The 17851-nt window shown below is 42.7% G+C and overlaps 1 protein-coding gene across 4 annotated transcripts in view; it reads left to right on the plus strand.

The window, feature by feature from the left end:
* LOC125352960 (cytidine monophosphate-N-acetylneuraminic acid hydroxylase) overlaps positions 1 to 7529 on the plus strand; it is a 62187-nt gene extending 54658 nt beyond the window's left edge. For all 4 annotated transcript variants that reach the window (XM_048348363.1, XM_048348362.1, XM_048348364.1 and 1 more), the window contains 3 exons: positions 445 to 560; positions 4272 to 4368; positions 7232 to 7529. In XM_048348363.1, the coding sequence (XP_048204320.1) occupies positions 445 to 560; positions 4272 to 4347 (192 nt within the window). In that variant the 3' untranslated portion in view covers positions 4348 to 4368; positions 7232 to 7529. The remainder of the gene's footprint in view (positions 1 to 444; positions 561 to 4271; positions 4369 to 7231) is intronic.
* Positions 7530 to 17851: the final 10322 nt, after the last annotated feature.

The raw sequence follows: 17851 nt of genomic DNA on the forward strand, positions 1-17851 counted from the left end.
CCTTGGGCACAGAGAGGCTCAGGGACAGAGCCCAGACCCTGAGTTCAAGCCCCAGGATGGACAGAGAGAGAGAGAGAGAGAGAGAGAGAGAGAGAGAGAGAGAATGTCAAATAAAAGTATTTCAAATACACACTTCATCTTCACAATAGTCCCACGAGGAATGCTCCACTATCTCTTCTATGGAGGAAACTGAGGCATAGAAAGAGCAATGCTCAACTACTATCCTCATTGGGCTCCTGAACTGTGTCCTATTTTTTCCTTCCCTTGAAGTCCCTGCACTCAGCTTCCCTCCTTTTTTTTTTTTTCTCAGCCTGTGGTATCTGGAAACTTTCCTCTTCTACCCCCTCCTGTCCATGTCCCTAAACACTGGCCTATGCATCACTCAGGGACAGGAGGTTCCATCCCCGGTGCTATGCGGGTGGCCTCCTGCATCTTCTGTTGCAGATTCGTAGCCGGGTTGATGTCATCAGATTCGTGGTGAAGAACGGTCTACTCTGGGATGATCTGTACATAGGATTCCAGACTCGGCTCCAGCGGGACCCTGATATCTACCACCACATGTAAGTGTGAGCAAACACCTTCCCTCCCTAAACAGATGCTGGGGACGCAGGTGTAAAGGCAGAGTTAGGATTGCCTGTGCCCCCGAATTCTGACAGATAGTGCGATCCTCCACTCTCTTCACAACTTCATTTCCTTCTTAGTTTTTTTTCCCCCCACGAGCAATCTGGTCAGAAAAAATAACGTTTGCCTGCCTCATTTATCATGGGAATGTCTTCCAGATGATATCCAGAAGTGGGATTTGGGGTATAGGAAAGAGGAAGGCATTACCACGAAGGAAAGAGAGTGTTTGCCAAGGTAAGTATGAAAAGAATGTGTTTTAAAAAAATTTTTTTTGGTGCCAGTACTAGGGCTTAAACTCAGGGCCTAGGTACTGTCCCATTGCTTTTGCTGCTCAAGTCTGGTGCTACACCACTTGAGCCACAGCTCCATTTCTGGCTTCTTGTGGTTAACTAAAGATAAGAGTCTCATGGACTTTCTTGCCCAAGCTGGCTTTAAACAGCAAACATCAGATCTCAGCCTCCCAAGTCACTAGGATCAGAGGTGTGAGCCACTGGCACCTGTCAATTTTCCACTTTTGAATCTATAACATCAGCAAGGACAGAATATTCTTTCTAATAACCATTAAACCCCTGGGCAAAAGGAAGAAAAAAATTTAAATTGATTTATTTATTGCCAAGTGATGTACAGAAGGGTTATAGTTTCATATGTAAGGCAGTGAGTATAATTCTTATCAAACTTGTTACCTCCTCCCTCATTTTTCTCCCTCATTTTCTCCCAATGCCCCCCACCCCCATGCGAGTTGTACAGTAGGTTTACAGCATATAGTTTTGTAAGTATTGCTGTTGCATTGGTTCACCTTTTACCCTTTGTCTTTCCCATCATTTAAGAATATCTAAGCAAAATCTACTATCTAGTTTCTGTCCTATGCTTGCAACTATAAGCATTTATTAAAATATCCTTTTCACTTGTTTTTGATAGAAGATTTATATTTTTATATTCATAGTATATATTATATTTAAATATATATTTATATTTGAAAAATGTGAGGAATGTGGAGATATATGAAACACAGCCCTCCCTCTACCCACTCTCAAGGTAACCCTGGGTTACAATGCTGTGGAAAGCCAGAGCTTTAGTTCCTGTGATTCCAGGACTATATTAGGCCACGTCCATATTCCTTTAGATATATTCATTTTCAGTTAAATGTCCCATGTTGTTGGGAGGAGAGAGGGTTACTGCTATTGTTTTTCCATATAGTCCGTGTGCATATATTCTGTAGCTTGATCTCAGGCATCCCAAACAACATCTCGTGAGTTTGGTCTCAGTCTCATTACTGTCCCTCAGGGCTGGGAAATGAAGGATGACCTCAAAACTTTAAGTGCAAAGCATGCCAAGTTGTTTATTGTTACAGAGCACATACCCTACTTCTTATTGTAGAAAACTAAAAATGTAGTGATTTGGGGAAACTTGTACAGATTTCTTTCTTTCTTAAAATGACTCAACTTGGAAATTTCCAGGAGATTGATGCTGGGTATATTGCATTTTGCTAACAAAATAAAAGGATGTTGTAATGACTCTTGGGAAATAACCGAGTTTAGCTTTGTTGCTCTTCAAATAGGATTTATGAGTTTAAGAACCATTTTTCTGCAAAGAAAGTCATTTATATCCACTGTGGAAAATTTTGAAAAAATAAAACATACACACATACACAGTGCAAATAATTCGGTCACCTAGACAGAACAATAAATATTTTGGTTTCTAGCTAATCTTTTCTTTTTCTATGAGGAAGCATATACTCACATTTTTTCCCATAAAAATAGGACAGTACTCTTGCATCTGAGTAGTCAGCATAGTGACTTTCCACATTACTCTACAGCTTCCCACATCATCATTTTTATTTCTTTTTATTTTTTTTTGGCCAGTCCTGGGCCTTGGACTCAGGGCCTGAGTACTGTCCCTGGCTTCTTCCCGCTCAAGGCTAGCACTCTGCCACTTGAGCCACAGCGCCGCTTCTGGCCGTTTTTCTGTATATGTGGTGCTGGGGAATCGAACCTAGGGCCTCGTGTATCCGAGGCAGGCACTCTTGCCACTAGGCTATATCCCCAGCCCCACATCATCATTTTTAATGCCCACCTAAAGCCATGATAAAGAAAGGAACATTGCCATCCATCGACCTCAATCCTCGTGTTCAGTGAGAGAAGACTTCAGGCCAGACTTGAAACATAGTGAAACAGACAGGGAAGTTTTCTAGGAAAGAAATAGGGCAGAGGAAGGAGATTGATTATGTGGTGTGGTGCCCTGCAAAGCCAGAGCTTTAGTTCATTTCATTAAATCCGTTAGAATTAAACAGAGGAAGAACTGAGGTCAGGGGACAAAGGAATTCATAAAGCACCCCGGTTACAGGTATGGACTGGCTGGTCCTTATTTCAGTTCTAGTTCTCTTGGGCACCAGAGACATTATCACTGTTATCACATGAGGGGAACAATCTGGTTCGTGTGAGATGATTCTTCCCACTCCCACTTCTTGATCATTAGAGGGAATCATTCATTTTGTGGTGATCTTTGTTATGAGGACAGATGAAAATCTGCCGTTAGGAGTAGTTTCAGTCCCTTGTCATGAAGATATTATGGGTTGGTCCTATTTTTCCTGGAACCCAAAGTGATGCAATGTTGACTGGGGAGAGAATGACTTAGAACAATGGCCACCAAATGAAGCACCCATGCCAGACTTTTCTTCTACTTTTAGTTAATTCATAGCATCAAAAACAGCTGAAAGTACCAGTTACAATAGACTGAAAGCAAGTTGTCTCTTGTGTGAAAACAACAGTTTTAGCCTTTGACACTGGGTATTGTGTATTACTGCATATTTCCTGTGAGAAGTTCCTGTCCTTGGATCCAGCCTGAGGTGTTCTTGTGATCTCATCCTGCATCTCAGCATTCCTCTGCATGTCCCTATTGCTCATGGCTAGCTGCTGTCTAGCTACACCAGATAATAATAGTCAGACTTTATTTGATCAGTCTTCATTTGGCCTTCGTTTCTAACATTTTGAGTTGGAAGCAATGATTGGGCAAACATCCTGTCAGTATGTCTTGCACACTTTCTTAGTGGTTTCCTTATGCTGGGTGCAATGTGCACAGCTTAGACCTCTGGCCCACTCTCCTCAATTCTTTGGCCCACTTCCTCCCATTCTTCAGGAAGCCTGTTCACTTGCCACCATTAATGTCCGACCTAGCTAATGCTAGGTCCTGAGGCTTGTGTGAAAATCTATATATTCACCTATAAGGATTCCTTAACAGAAACATACCATCATATTTATTTTTTGTACTGATTCTGGGGCTTGGACTCAGGGCCTAGACTCTATGCCTGAGCTTCCTTTGCTCAAGACTAGCACTCTACCACTTGAGCCACAGCTGTACTTCTGATTTTTTGCTAGTTAATTGGAGATCAGTGTCTCATGGACTTTCCTGCCTGGGAAGCTTTGGACCATGCATGATCCTCAGATCTCAGCTTTCTGAGTAGCTAGCATTATACACAGGAGTCACTGGCATCTGGCATGTCATCATGTTTAATGGACTATCTATATCCAGCATCTGGAAATTCTAGGCTACATGAATAGCTAAGCAATACAGCAACACTCTTTGGGAATACCAGGAACCAAAAACATCCAGGCACTGCAACCAACAGAGGTTTCTTGTTTTACCTTGTACAGGTTTTGGAATCATTTTCAAATTAAGCTCCCCCTAACGCCACCCAACTGGAAGTCATTCCTGATGCACTGCAGTTAGAATGGACTTCAGATTCCCCAGGTGAGCAACCCTGGAGGCTGCCACACACCCTGCCACACATCCCATGATGCTTTTGGTTACCTACATTGCAGAAAATCTGACTTTCAGAAGGTTGGGAAAGAGAAAATAGTACAAGAAGAACACTGGAGCTTATAAGTAAGCTGGGTGCTGGTGGTTCACAGGTGCTGGTGGCTCATACCTGTAATCTTAGCTACTCTAGAGGCTGAGATCCGAGGATTGCAGTTTAAAATCAGCTCAGGTGGGAAAGTCCCTGAGACTCTTCTCTCCAAATTAGTGACCAAAAAGCCAGAGGTGGAGCTATGGTTCAGTTGGTAGAACCCTAGCCTCAAGCAAAAGCTTAGAGACAGTGCCCAGGCCCCTGAGTTCAAGCCCTAGTACTGGAAAATAAACAAACAAATACATAAATAAGATAAATAATGAATGCATTTGGCCCCAAATCCATAAAACCTTTGGTCTGGTTGAGGTACACACACAGCTTGTTGATAAACAAAGCTGAACCTCTCCCAAGATGCCAATGAGTATTCAGAACTTAATCTTGAGTGAGGAAAAGCAGCCATAGAAATGGGAGTGAAAAACTGAAACCATGTCTCTCTCTTTTCCTGAACTGAGGGAGTTCTGGTTCTCTGGCATAAGTCAGATTTCTCCAGCATGCCATTTTATGGTTTGAGATATGGTTTTATTAGCTTAATTACAAACTCTATCTCCATGTGTAATAGACTCATAAAAGATTACTATAATGAGAGCACACTTCCTTGACTCATGAGTTTATATGTTTATATTCCTTTATTGTACAAATGGCTAACCCATTACATTTTACTCTGAAAAGATAATGTCTCTCTTAATAGTTGGTGACTTTCTGTTTCTCTCACTGTTTCTCTGTGTGTGCTGTATGCTCTCCTTGTATTGCATTCTCCTGCATACATGTGCTCTTTCTCCCTTGTTCTCTCTGTCTCTGTCTCTCTCTAGGCTTTTTGAGACATGGTCTCGCACTGTAGTATAGGTTAGTCTCAAACTCATAGTCTTCCTGACTCAGTCTCCTGGATTCTGGGATTACAGACATGTACCACTATGCCTGACAATGCCAAGTCTCTTGAAAACTAAGATGATTGTTTGGATAGCCTTGTGCTTAGCACAAAGCCTAGCATACACATGACTTTGTTAACAATATACATTCAAAAACCAAAAGAAAACAAATGACTCTATCTCCCACTGTTGATGTGAGTTGCTCCTTAAAATAAACATCAGTGTATTTACCAGGATTCCATTCAGTTACTAAGTTCATACTGCAGTCTAGCACAGGGCATTGAGCTAGATCTTCTTTCTGAGTTATGATTATGAGCTAGAGAGCTTACTAAGGAAATTCATATACTACTATGTCCCTAGCAGACTCTCATAATCTCTATACTTATATAAACTGTTAGGACTACTGAGCAAAAAACAACTGCATCTGATGTTTGGAGATTACCAGGAAGAATGCAGTAGAGAGGTAATATTTCAGGGCCAGGGGATTGAGAGAGTGGCTTAGAGACTCAATAAAGTGCTAAATGTGGTGGCACAAGCCTGTAATCACAGCACTCAGAGGCAGATGCAAGAGAATTGTTAATTCCAGGCCAACCCTGACTACAATTATGATGGTCTCAAAAAGCCAAGGTCTGAGAATGTAGGTCAGTGGTAGAGCATTTTTCTAATATGCACAAAGCCCTGAGTTCCATCTCCAGCAACACACATACACACACACACACACACATACACACACACACACACGAAAAGTGCTTAATAAACTATAAAAGAAGAGATGGATAGAAGACTATCCTAGACAGGAAGGGTGGGCAAAATCCAAGGGAGAAAAAAATGCAGTGAATTGGAATAGCATAGAGGTGACAGAAACTAGGAAAGGGCTAGAGTGGGAGTCGGGAGGAAGGAGAAAGTCAGGAGGGCTCGAGGCAGGTGCTGAGCAGGTTCTGGGAAAAGGCAGGAGGCATGGAAGGTAAGGAGGAAGCTGACAGCACACAGAGCCCAAGGTCATGGAGATAAATGAAGCTCTGGCAGATGGGTTAAAGGTGTGTCTGTGAGTGAGTGAGTAAACGAAGGGGAACTGCGATAAAGTTAACAGGCACCAAGAAGGCCTGTACATTGGCAAGCTGCCACAAGAAAGTAGATGGTCAACAAACACCTCACATTGGAAACCCCAGTTTCTGAGTTCAAGTTTGGGGGCAGATTGCTTCCTTGTGTCTCCGACTTCTTTGTGTCTCAGGTTCTTCTGTGAGATGATTATCATGCACACACTTGCTTCACAGAGCAGTGTGATGGGTGTAAAGCCTGCCTAGGAGAGCAAAAGGCTCATGATGAGTGAATAATAGAGGCTAAATGCATCCATCCTTCATGAGCCACAGGCAGTGGGGAAATCACCAGGAGCTGGAGAGATTCATATTCCATTCACATTCCAATGTCAAACGCTTCCTCTCCTTGAAGCAACTAGATAGCTTGAGTTCAAGAATAAGAATGGAAATGTTCACCAGGCACCAGCACTCATATCTGTAATCCTGGCTACTCGGGAGGCTGAGATAGGAGGATTACAATTCAAAGCCCAGCAGGAAAGTCTATGAGACTCTTGTGTCCAATAAACTACTCATAAAACATTGGAAGTGATGATGTGGATCAAGTGGTAGAGTGCTCACCCTGAGCACAAAGAAGCTCAAGGACAGTGCCCAGACCCTGATTCAAGTCCCAGGACCAGCAAAAAAGGAAAGAAAAAAATGTAAATGTGTCCCGATGCAACACAAAACTGTTAAAAGTATTGAAAAAACATGACACTTGCCAAATAAAAATATGACCCAGCAATATCTTTTTTCTCTGTTGACAGAGATGCCAAACATGAACAATTCAAGAATTTCCTGATGCTACTATACTTTGAACACAAGACGTTTATACCAAAGAGACAATGCACTAACTACGAGCTGGGTAGTACATAACTGCAGGTTACACTTTAGAGATGGGGATTTTTTGTTGAGAATCACAACATAGATTGATTCATGGTTTCTTGTTTTCTTTTTCTTTTTGTTTTTTTGCTAGTCCTGAGGCTTGAACTCAGGGCCTGGGTGCTGACCCTGAGCTCATTTTGCTCAAGGCTATCATTCTACTACTTGAGCCATAGCTCCATTCCTGGCACTTTTTTTCTGAATAGCTGATGGGAGCTAAGAGTCTCACAGACTCTTCTGCGTGGGCTGGCTTCCAACCATGATCTCAGATCTCAGCCTCCTGAGTAGCTAGGATTACAGGTATGAGCCACTGGTGCCAGGCTTGGGATGTAGCTCAGGGGTAGAGCATGTGCTTAACATATGTGAGTCCCTGGGTTCCATTCACAACAGCACTGCCACCAAAACAGTGCCTACCCACAATTCTCAGAAAAGGGAACTGATAAATTCCACACTAACAAACTCTACATGGAAAAGAAAGCATAAGGAAGGGAGACATGAATCCAACATAGAAGAAACAGGAAGAGAAAACCTTTCCAGACTGCAAGGAGACAATGGAAAGGCTAGAGAAGCAGATAGTAGGTGAGAAGGAAAAAGGAGGAATGGCTCATGAGAAACAGGAAGAAAACTGAGAAGGAAAGATACTCAACATGGAATTTTAAAAAGAAGATTATAAAAGCACACTTTTTGCACTTTACTAGACTGATTCCAGAGTCATGAGGAACCTGGGGGAGAAGGTAAAGCGAGTTCTTTTCAGTTTTTCAAAAAGCTTTGTTAAAAATATCTATTTACCCACATGAACCTACAAAAGCTGCTCAAAAAGCTCACATTGCACCCCGACTGAAAATGATTTTGATTCATTTACAAAATTTGTGACTTTATGTAGCTAATTTAACTCTAAGAACTAGGTAGATCTTTGATTCATGAAAAATAGGAATACTAAACAGCAAATTACATGGAAACCCTTGTTAAAATTATAGAAAACAAAAACCAAGATTTGCATCTTTAAAATAAGATGAGGAGCCCCTTTTGTGAACTAAAAACATTGTTTCAGTGGTTAAAATAAGTGACTTGGGGTTGGAGGCATGGCTCTATTGGTAGAGTGCTAGCCAATGAGCAAAAGCATCAGGTACTAAGTTCAAATACCGGTCTTGGACAATCAATCAATCAATTGATCAATAAATTAGACAAGCAATTTATCTAAAATTTACTGATATCTATGGTTTTCCTATGATCATCTTGTACTCATTTAGGTCATACAAGTTTCATTCCTCAGAACACATGATTGTTAACTAGGTTTCTTGCTGATGTTTTCAATACATACCACTAGCTGAAACATAATCTACCTCCTTGCTTTTGAAAATCAAAGAATCTCATGGCATTTCCTCTCTTTAAATGTCTAAAGTTATACTGGTAATTGAAATGCTGATTTTCTATTACAATCAATACCAAAAAAAAATGATCCCTTCTTTTGTTTTACCTCACACAATCTGTTAAACAGAAATGCTTGGAATTTAGGAAATACATACTGTGATTCTTACTCGATAAGTTATTAAAAATAAATACAATGTGTTTCAAACAGACTATATGTTAAAATACCTATGAAGAGCAAATAAAATTTTCTTTTTGTTTCCTATGAATTGGCTTTCTTAGCACCAAGTCAATTTTCATGTTGCTTACGCGCGTCTTTTCTCCTGAAATCCTGATTGCAGCAATCCCTCCACATCACCGAGTCCTCCAGTCCAATGACAAACTTCATCTTTCATGTCCTCACTTCTCCCATTGCTCTCCTCCTTGTATGTGCCTTGAATTCTCCCCTTCCTCTCGAGGAATGCCTCACATCCTGTTCCTCCCGGCCTGTGCCTCTCATCCCCTTCTCCTTCCTGTTGACCCTGCCTCCCCTCCTCCATCTTCTTATCCAGTGTCTCAGCTCTCACTTCCTTTACTCAGCCATGATGTTTGATCCTACATCCTCTTCGTCACTTCCACCTTCATTTACATTATACCTAGGTCTTTAGTGCTACAAAGATCAAGAGAGGAAGGAAGGCCAGAAAGATAATCTTGGCATCAAGGGTTGATCATCCGCCCCCCTGCCCCCCCACCCCAGTTTCTGACAGTTTCAGAAAAGGCCAACACACTAAAGGTCATGAAACTTGTTCCAAGCCACTCAAGGGAAGCCATCCAACTGGGAAAGGTGGCTCATGGACTCCACAACTGTAGTGTGACATCACCCTCAGAGCATGCTGGGAAAGCTGCCAGGTGTGGGGTATGACTACTAATCTCCCAATGATGGAGCCCATGTCTGGAGAATCCATAGGCTTCTGAAGAAGGGCAAGAGGATGGCACTCGCAAGAGGAAAAATTCCTTTACTTAATGCTTCTCTAGAGCTTACACTCCTATACCAACTGACTTAAGCAACGGATTTCTCTCTTGCATACAAGCAATGAAAGGTGGATTCAGAGCTGAGAAGCAACAAGTTAGTAACAACCAGGGTCTTGGTAAGAATGCATGCTGTATTCCAGGGAGGACACTATAGGAATAAATATAGTATAGAGATAAGAAAGTCATTGGAAAAGAACAATAGAAGAAGCCAACAAATGAGAAAGCTGGCACATGACAAGGGTTATTTGGCGAAACAAAAAAAAAAAAATTCAAGCTGTTATGATTTGAAGGTCTCTACCAGATTTACACTGAAATTTAATTCCCTTTGAGAAGTAGTACCCATGACATCATGACTGTATCATGGGTAAATGGCTTAGTGGATGAATAGATTGTTGCAGTATATTTATTTTGGGGTTCTTTAGTTGTAATAAAACTCGGGCTGAATAAAAGGACATGAGCAATTGTGGCTTTTATTAGCATCTTCCCAGTCTCCCAGTGAATGGACAATTTTGCACACTTTATTTAAATATATTGATTCCTTCATGAAGTTCCCCAGAAACTCCTCTCTCCACTTTTGGCAAATATTACTAACAAAAATTTCTCATATATATATTTTTTCTCACATATTATTTATATGAACTCTGCCTCTCAGATATGCGGATGTATTCTTTAGCAGTTGAATCATGAAGGTTAATTAACCCAATAAAATAGATAATCCAGATCCTCAGGCGTAAATGCTTTCTCCTGTGGAGTCAATGTAATTATCTTAATTTAAATAGAGAAAATGGACCTTGAAAGACCTTTGTAAGTGGGGTGACTCGGAAATTGCAATGAGCCCATGTTGTCGGCAGGTGGCGGAAGAACACCACATCACACACTGGCTCCTTTTGGTGTGCTCGAGCAGTGACTGCTGATTTGATGACCACGTCAAAGTAACCGCCCCTCTCCACCCAGCCACAGGCTCCCCACATCACCACCTTGTGGCCAAAGGTATAGCAGCTTCAGGGAGAGATGAAGCCATTCAAGATACTGCTGAGAAACAATTTTGCTTGTAGTGACCCTCTCTTCTTTTGACGGATGCAAACCTAAGTCATCAGACGTTTTACAACAAGGCTCCTTAGAGGGCTCACACTTCCTGGTCAATTTTTCATGCTCTCCAATTCATGCAGAACAAAAGTGAATTTTGTTTTTCCATTATCTTTTTAACCCTCCTGTTGCATCCAGGAATCCTTCACCTCACATTCACAGGACCTGTTCTCAGGGCCATATTTGTTCCCCTATGAAGTTCATTTCCTCCAGGATAATCCTTCAAGGACCTGGTGGCTTCATTCTGTCCTCGCCTTTATCACTCCAGGTCACAGGCTCGGCTGAGAGGGAGGCCCCGGACCTGTGGCCCTGGATACATGGCAGTGTGCAGGGCAGGCAGGCCACTCAGTAGGCCCTTGCTAGACAGTCTCCCACTGTGACCCTCAGAGAGCAACGACATCAGACCCACAGATTCTCCAGCAAATGTTCGACTCCCCAGAAAGTGGTCTCCAATTTTAAGAAGGCAGGAAGGTTTTCTGAACTTGCCTAAACAGAGGCATTTGGATTGTGCTTTGTTACACCAAGCTGTGTTACTTCTTGATCTTTGAAATCCCCTCTCCATCCTTGTCTTTCCCAACTGGGCATCACTGGGCCAAGGAGGAATGAGAAAGGAACCCCTGTGACTAGGGCTCCCCTCTCTATGGACTTTGCCTACAGCATACACACACTAGACTCCCTTAACTCTAGCTACCAACTTGTAATAAGGGGTGATTTTTCATCTCCTGCCCAGCCTCAAGCCTATGGGCAGGTGGGAGCTTGGGAGGTTTGTTTTTCCTTTGGCCTGATTCAAACAAGATGTGCGGATGGAACTGTTATGTGTGACCATAAATATCACAGCATTGAAGGGCATAGTCCTGGTGAGAAGGCAGTGATCTGTTACTCACAATGATGGCTGTGCCCAATCACCCAGCCACAAGAACAAAGAGAAGTGGATTTTTGTTTGTATGCTTCTTTTTGAGGCCTGGACCTACACAATTGGGGCCTGTAAAGATCTTATATCCATGAAGCAGCAGTTGGTCATGTCCATGGATCTAATTGACTCTGGTAACTAGGAGCTATTCAGCAGTAAAAAGTTTCATTTATTCCTTTTGCATGAAAAAATAAATAAAGAATTCCAGAACCACGGTTAATTTGCCTGCACAAAATAGGTCAAGTTTTTACAGGGCTGGGCAATGAAACATATTTCCAGGGGCCTCAGGCTTAGTGATGTTGCCCTGGAAAAAAATTAAAATATCAGTGCCCTCCAAAGCTAAGAACAAACATTCAAGTGCCCTCTGGGTACACAGATGCTGTAAAGGATTAAGTTCAAGTGGACATTTGAGCAAGACTGTGGCAATGCTGAATCTCCACTGCCCTGAGCCCTCCCATGCAGGCACACAGGCCCTGGCATACCTCTTCCATAGACTGTGAAAACGGCACATGTCTGATAATAGTTACTATCATTAGGTTATCCTTGTATACATTTTACACTATGTTTAAGACTTGCTTCAGTACCATGACCCAACAAATGGGCCCTCTGAACCACCCTGAGCTTGAACCTCAACTGGCATATAGTCTCTTCTCAAGAAGATGAAACCCGGGGCTGGGGATATGGCCTAGTGGCAAGAGTGCCTGCCTCGGATACACGAGGCCCTGGGTTCGATTCCCCAGCACCACATATACAGAAAACGGCCAGAAGCGGCGCTGTGGCTCAAGTGGCAGAGTGCTAGCCTTGAGCGGGAAGAAGCCAGGGACAGTGCTCAGGCCCTGAGTCCAAGGCCCAGGACTGGCAAAAAAAAAAAAAAAAAAAAAGAAGTTGAAACCCCACCCTTCACCTTTATCTCTCCATAGTGACTGGGGCAGAAAAAAAAAGGCAACAGGGAGAAAAAATGTTCAGAATAAAGAGAAAGTGTAATGCTTGGAGTGGGGGGAAATGGAGCAAATAAAAGGAGAAATACTTCCCAGGATAAAAGTTCATGTTGGATTGGTATTTTGCAGAGTTTATTATAGAACACAAAAGCCTCATAGGCATATAATTGTGAAATATTTAACTTCCAGGACTAGAGCACCCTGTAAAATATGGGTGGATTTTGGATATAAGGCAGGAGGAACGGCAGATCAGAATAGAGCAAAGTCTACTGTTGTGTTGCTCACTGCCCAGTATTTCATGAGATCAGATAGCAAGGAAAGAGCAAGTCATACTAGAAAGTCATGGTGCACTTGTGGTTTATCAGATAATTAACATGATTCCACTTACGTGTGTGTGTGTGTGTGTGTGTGTGTGTGTGTGTGTGTGTGTGTGTGTGTACTGGGGCTTGAATTTCAGAGCTTGGGTGCTATCCCTTAGCTTTTTCGCTCAAGGTTGGTGCTCTACCACTTGAATCCCATCTGGCTTTTGATGGTTACTTTCCTACCTGGGCTGGCTTTGAACTGTGATCTTCAGATCTCAGCCTCCTGAGTAGCTAGGATTACAGGCATGAGCCATTTACAATTTTTAAACTTTATCATGGTGGGAAAGTGTACCTATCTTCTGTTTTCTACTCCTATTATCATATTCCACAGATTAAGTCGCCATTGTACTGTAAAATTGGGTTGAGGGTAGATGAGTTTGCTCAACTGTAGTCTCATATATAAAGGTTAGTTAGGCTAAACTAAGCTAAGACATTTGGTAGGTTCGATATAATAAATGTATTTTCAAAGATGGATCTTCAGCTTCCAACTAGTTTCTTGGGATCTAATTCCATCATAAGCCACAAACCATCTACATAATATTCAAGGATTCTCCTTCCAGAGAGTGGATTCAGCCATTGCTAAATCCTGTGTTTGTTTTTCAGGCTCAGGACTTGAACCTGTGGGCAGAGGGAGATGCGATGATTCCTTTAGAGAACCTGCCTCATCATAGAGCCAGGACTCAGAGTCTCAACAGAGATAAACCAGAAATGAAGAGCAAAACCTTTTCTTCTAGAATATTCTATGCCCATTTACCCAGCATGCCTTTGGCAGGCTCGATGTAGCTTCTGTGGAACTTCTTTCTTAGCATCTGTGGAGATACAACCATCCTCAGCACTAGCCTCTTGTACCTCTCCCACCTGCACCTGCCTGTTCTTGTCAAAACCCATCCCACCACACACCTAGGCACCCACTCCAGGGTCAGCCATTTCTGGTGAGCTGATTTGAACTCTTCTGTAAGGTGTGGAGGTCAGCTCACATATGCTGTGGTCCTGGGGCCTCCCACTGTGACATGATCATCTAATACTTTTCAGTAATAACAGCTCACACGTGTGTAACCTAATATGTATCAAACATCCAACACAAATTGCTACTTTCAAAGTAAGAATATTATCCTTTTTTTTTTTTTTTTTTTTGCCAGTCCTGGGCTTGGACTGTCCCTGGCTTCTTTTTGCTCAAGGCTAGCACTCTGCCACTTGAGCCACAGCGCCCCTTCTGGCCATTTTCTATATATGTGGTGCTGGGGAATCGAACCCAGGGCTTCATGTATATGAGGCAAGCACTCTTGCCACTAGGCCATATTCCCAGCCCCAATATTATCCCTTTTTGAGCAAGGAGTAGTTAGTTGAGTAGTTGAGTAGTTAGTTAACTTGTCCAAGGCCACACTCTCAACTTCAGTCTAGGAATTTACATGGATCATCTTCCAAAGTACAAAGCAGGTTTCCCCTTAGCCCTCTACCTGGGCCTGATCAGCAGTTTGGGCATGTGGTTCAGGTGGCCTGTCTGTAGGACCTTTTCAGGGACTGGAGGCAAGTTTGTAAGGTGCTTCCTGTGTGTTCAGAAAACCTGGCTTTGCCATCAGGTGGGAGGAGTGGTGGTAGAAGGAACTGAGATGCCAGAGAATGAACCTCCAGTACCCTAACTTTTGTTTTCCAGAATGTAGGGTAGATAACAACTATGAAATGCTTCGACCCATAGACGACACAACTCTTTTCTCCACCCCTGCTCCCCTGCCCTGTATCTGCTGCCTCCTCTTCCTCGAGGACACTTCCTGCCCCTCATCACTGTCTGGGTTTAAGGATCCATGTGGATATTTTATTTTCCCAGCTGCAGGAAAAAAAAAAAAGCCAGCCTGGATGTTTCACATTCTTTGGGTCTTCAAAGATGGGTCATGTCAACAATGCTGCCTTTTCAGACATTGCAGAGTATGAAGGGTTTTACTTTACAGAGTCCTCCTGGAACATGGCAGATTAAAGCAATCCAAAATAGCAGTTTCAAAATGCAGATGTAAGGCAGGAATAAAACAACATGCTAAATGATCATGATTAAGGACTTGAATTCATCCAGAACTTTCTATTGGATTTTTTTGGGGGGGGGGTTGTTATTTTTTGCCAGTCCTGGGGCTTGGACTCAGGGCCTGAGCACTGTCCCTGGCTTCTTTTTACTCAAGGCTAGCACTCTACCACTGGAGCCACAGGGCCACTTGCAGCTTTTTCTGTTTATGTGGTGCTAAGGAATTGAACCCAGGGCTTCATGCATGCTAGGCAAGACTCTACCACTAAGCCACATTCCCAGCCCTGACTTTATTTATTTATTTACTTATTTTATAGTTACCATCAGTGAAACCAATTCAAAGAAAAAAAAGAGCTAACCAAAAACAAAAGGATGTCTGATGATCATGCATCCGCATGTGATCTAGCTGTGTTTGAAGCCAGACTGCTGTAGTTTAAAAAACAAAACAAAACAGTTAGATTCAATTTTATGTTTCTATTGTCGTAAGTTAAGTTTCTGTCACTTGTAATAAAAAAAATCTCTGGTTAATGAAACAAGGAAATGTTACCTCTTGAAAGATTTCCATTTGAACAAGGAATGCTTCTTGAAACCCAAAGAAATTAATTTGCATGGTAGAATTTCAGTCTCCAGGGACAAGCTAAGGCAGTTGGAATAATTTTGAAGAAGGGTTAGGGATTAAAGGTGTTCCCTCCTCATCTTCCTGTATCTGTCTGACCGGCCTGGAATTGGGACTGGCCTGCCTCAGAGGACTGTCCCTACCTACTGACCCAAAGGAATCTCCTTGGTTGTTCTGAAGATACTGCCAGTACCTGTGCTCCCTTCATCTGCAAACACTTCTCACTGCGAACCATCCAAAAATCTCCTCCTTGCTGCCAGCAATAGCAACCCCTGCAGTTGGAATTAAGAGCATCACCAAGTGAAATCAGCCATGGGGCAGCGTGTCCCAGAAATGCCATCTTTCATTCGGCCTCTGTTTACTCTGGCCTGCCCATGCTGAGATTTCAGTCAGGCAGCTGGACTTGGCAGGAAAAGTCTCTTTTTCGAAAATCTGAAACCACAATTTGATTATAAGCTGAATAAGCTCTGGAGATCTAATGTACAGCATGGTGACTCGTGTTAACAATGGTCAATAAATAATGATGTGCTAAGAGTAGATCTTCAATGTTCTCACCACACACAAACAAAAAAGGTAATTTTTATCTGGTGATGGATGCACCAGCTGACTGGACTGGCAATCTTTTTACAGTGTGGAAGTGTATCAAGTTACATTGTACATCTTAAATAATTTTGCTTGTCAACTACACCTTAACAAAACAAAGAAGGAAAACAAAATAGGTATAGTGTCAGTGCTATATGATTAAACAACAAAAGTGTTCAGAGATATATTTGCAAGGGGATTATGTCTTTGTAAGCTCATATGTATCTTTGTAATTCATATATGTATATGAATAGGTAAAGTCAGGGAATAAATAAATCAATGCAAAAAGCAGTTCTCTCCAGGCAGGGGAAGTAGGAGGAGGAAGGGTGGCCGGGAGTGACACAAATAGAGTCACAGTGACACAGATGGAGTCACAGATGGAATAGCCATTGTTCCCTCCTGTTTCTAAAGAGTGGCTATTCTTCGCAGGCACAGGTAGCTCACATCTGTAACCCTAGCTCCTCAGGAGACTGAGATCTGAAGACTGAGGTTCAAAGCCAGAATGGACAAAAAAGTCCAGGAGACTCTTATCTTCAATGAACCAGCTCAGAAGTGGAGGTGTGGCTCAAGTGGTAGAGCACCAGGCTCAAGCAAGAGTACAAGGCCCAAAGTTCAAACCCTAGTGCTAGCAACCCACACATGCATGGGTGTACCTGCGTGTATGCACACACATGCACACGCACGCATGTACACACACACACACACACACACACAGAGTAGCTGTCTTTAGGTTTCTGTTCTTGAAAGATAATTTTCTACAAGCCGTGAGATCAGGATCCCCAGTAGTTCTTTCTCTAAAGAACACAGACTCAAGCCACAGAGGACTGAAAGAATCCCTCCTCAGGGACGTCCCTGGCTCACAAATGAATGCAGGCCATCTCTGGAGCTGTAGGTTTGTTGTCAATGAAGCTGCAGAGGTAGACACTGGGACCAGAATTCTTGGATGAGTGACTAAGGTAATATTCCTTAGGAAGCAGTAAGATGGGGGCGGAGTCCCAGCAGGGCACTGCCAGCCTGACCCTGCAGGAGACCTCTGGGAAGGCAAATGTGCAAGTATGTCTCCACTTGAAGAGGAGCTGGGTTGGCACAGGGCAGTCTCTGGGGTAAGGAAGAAGAAACTCCCAGGTCCTGCTGCCACTCTGCACCTTGGAAATTAAAGTGCGAAGTAAGGGTTGGGGCTGGGATAAGTAACACACAGTTGGGACAGAAAGTGTCTCAGGTGAGCACAAACAGAACTGCAACAGAAGCCATGGATGTATAAATGATATATTCTGAAGAATTGACTCACATGGTTAAGGAGGCTAAGTCTCACGATGAAGGGCTTCTGAGCTGGAGACTCAGGAAAGCCTCTGACACAGTCCATGCCAAGCCCAAAGGACCAAGAACCAAGAGTTCTGACATCTAAGAATGAAATCTCTGATGAAACAGCATGACTTCCCCTTTCCTCTATGTTCCTATTCCAATTGGGCCCTCCATTGCTTGCATGAGGTCTCCCATCTACCCTTGGATTAGCATGGATCTTCTTCTCTCCCCATGTATTGATTCAAGGACTAATCTTTTCTGGAAACACTTTCACAGACACACCCTAGAAATAATTTCTTACTCAGGCTGTTATGTAAAA

Source organism: Perognathus longimembris, chromosome 6, assembly GCF_023159225.1.
Source record: "Perognathus longimembris pacificus isolate PPM17 chromosome 6, ASM2315922v1, whole genome shotgun sequence".
NCBI lineage: Eukaryota > Metazoa > Chordata > Mammalia > Rodentia > Heteromyidae > Perognathus > Perognathus longimembris.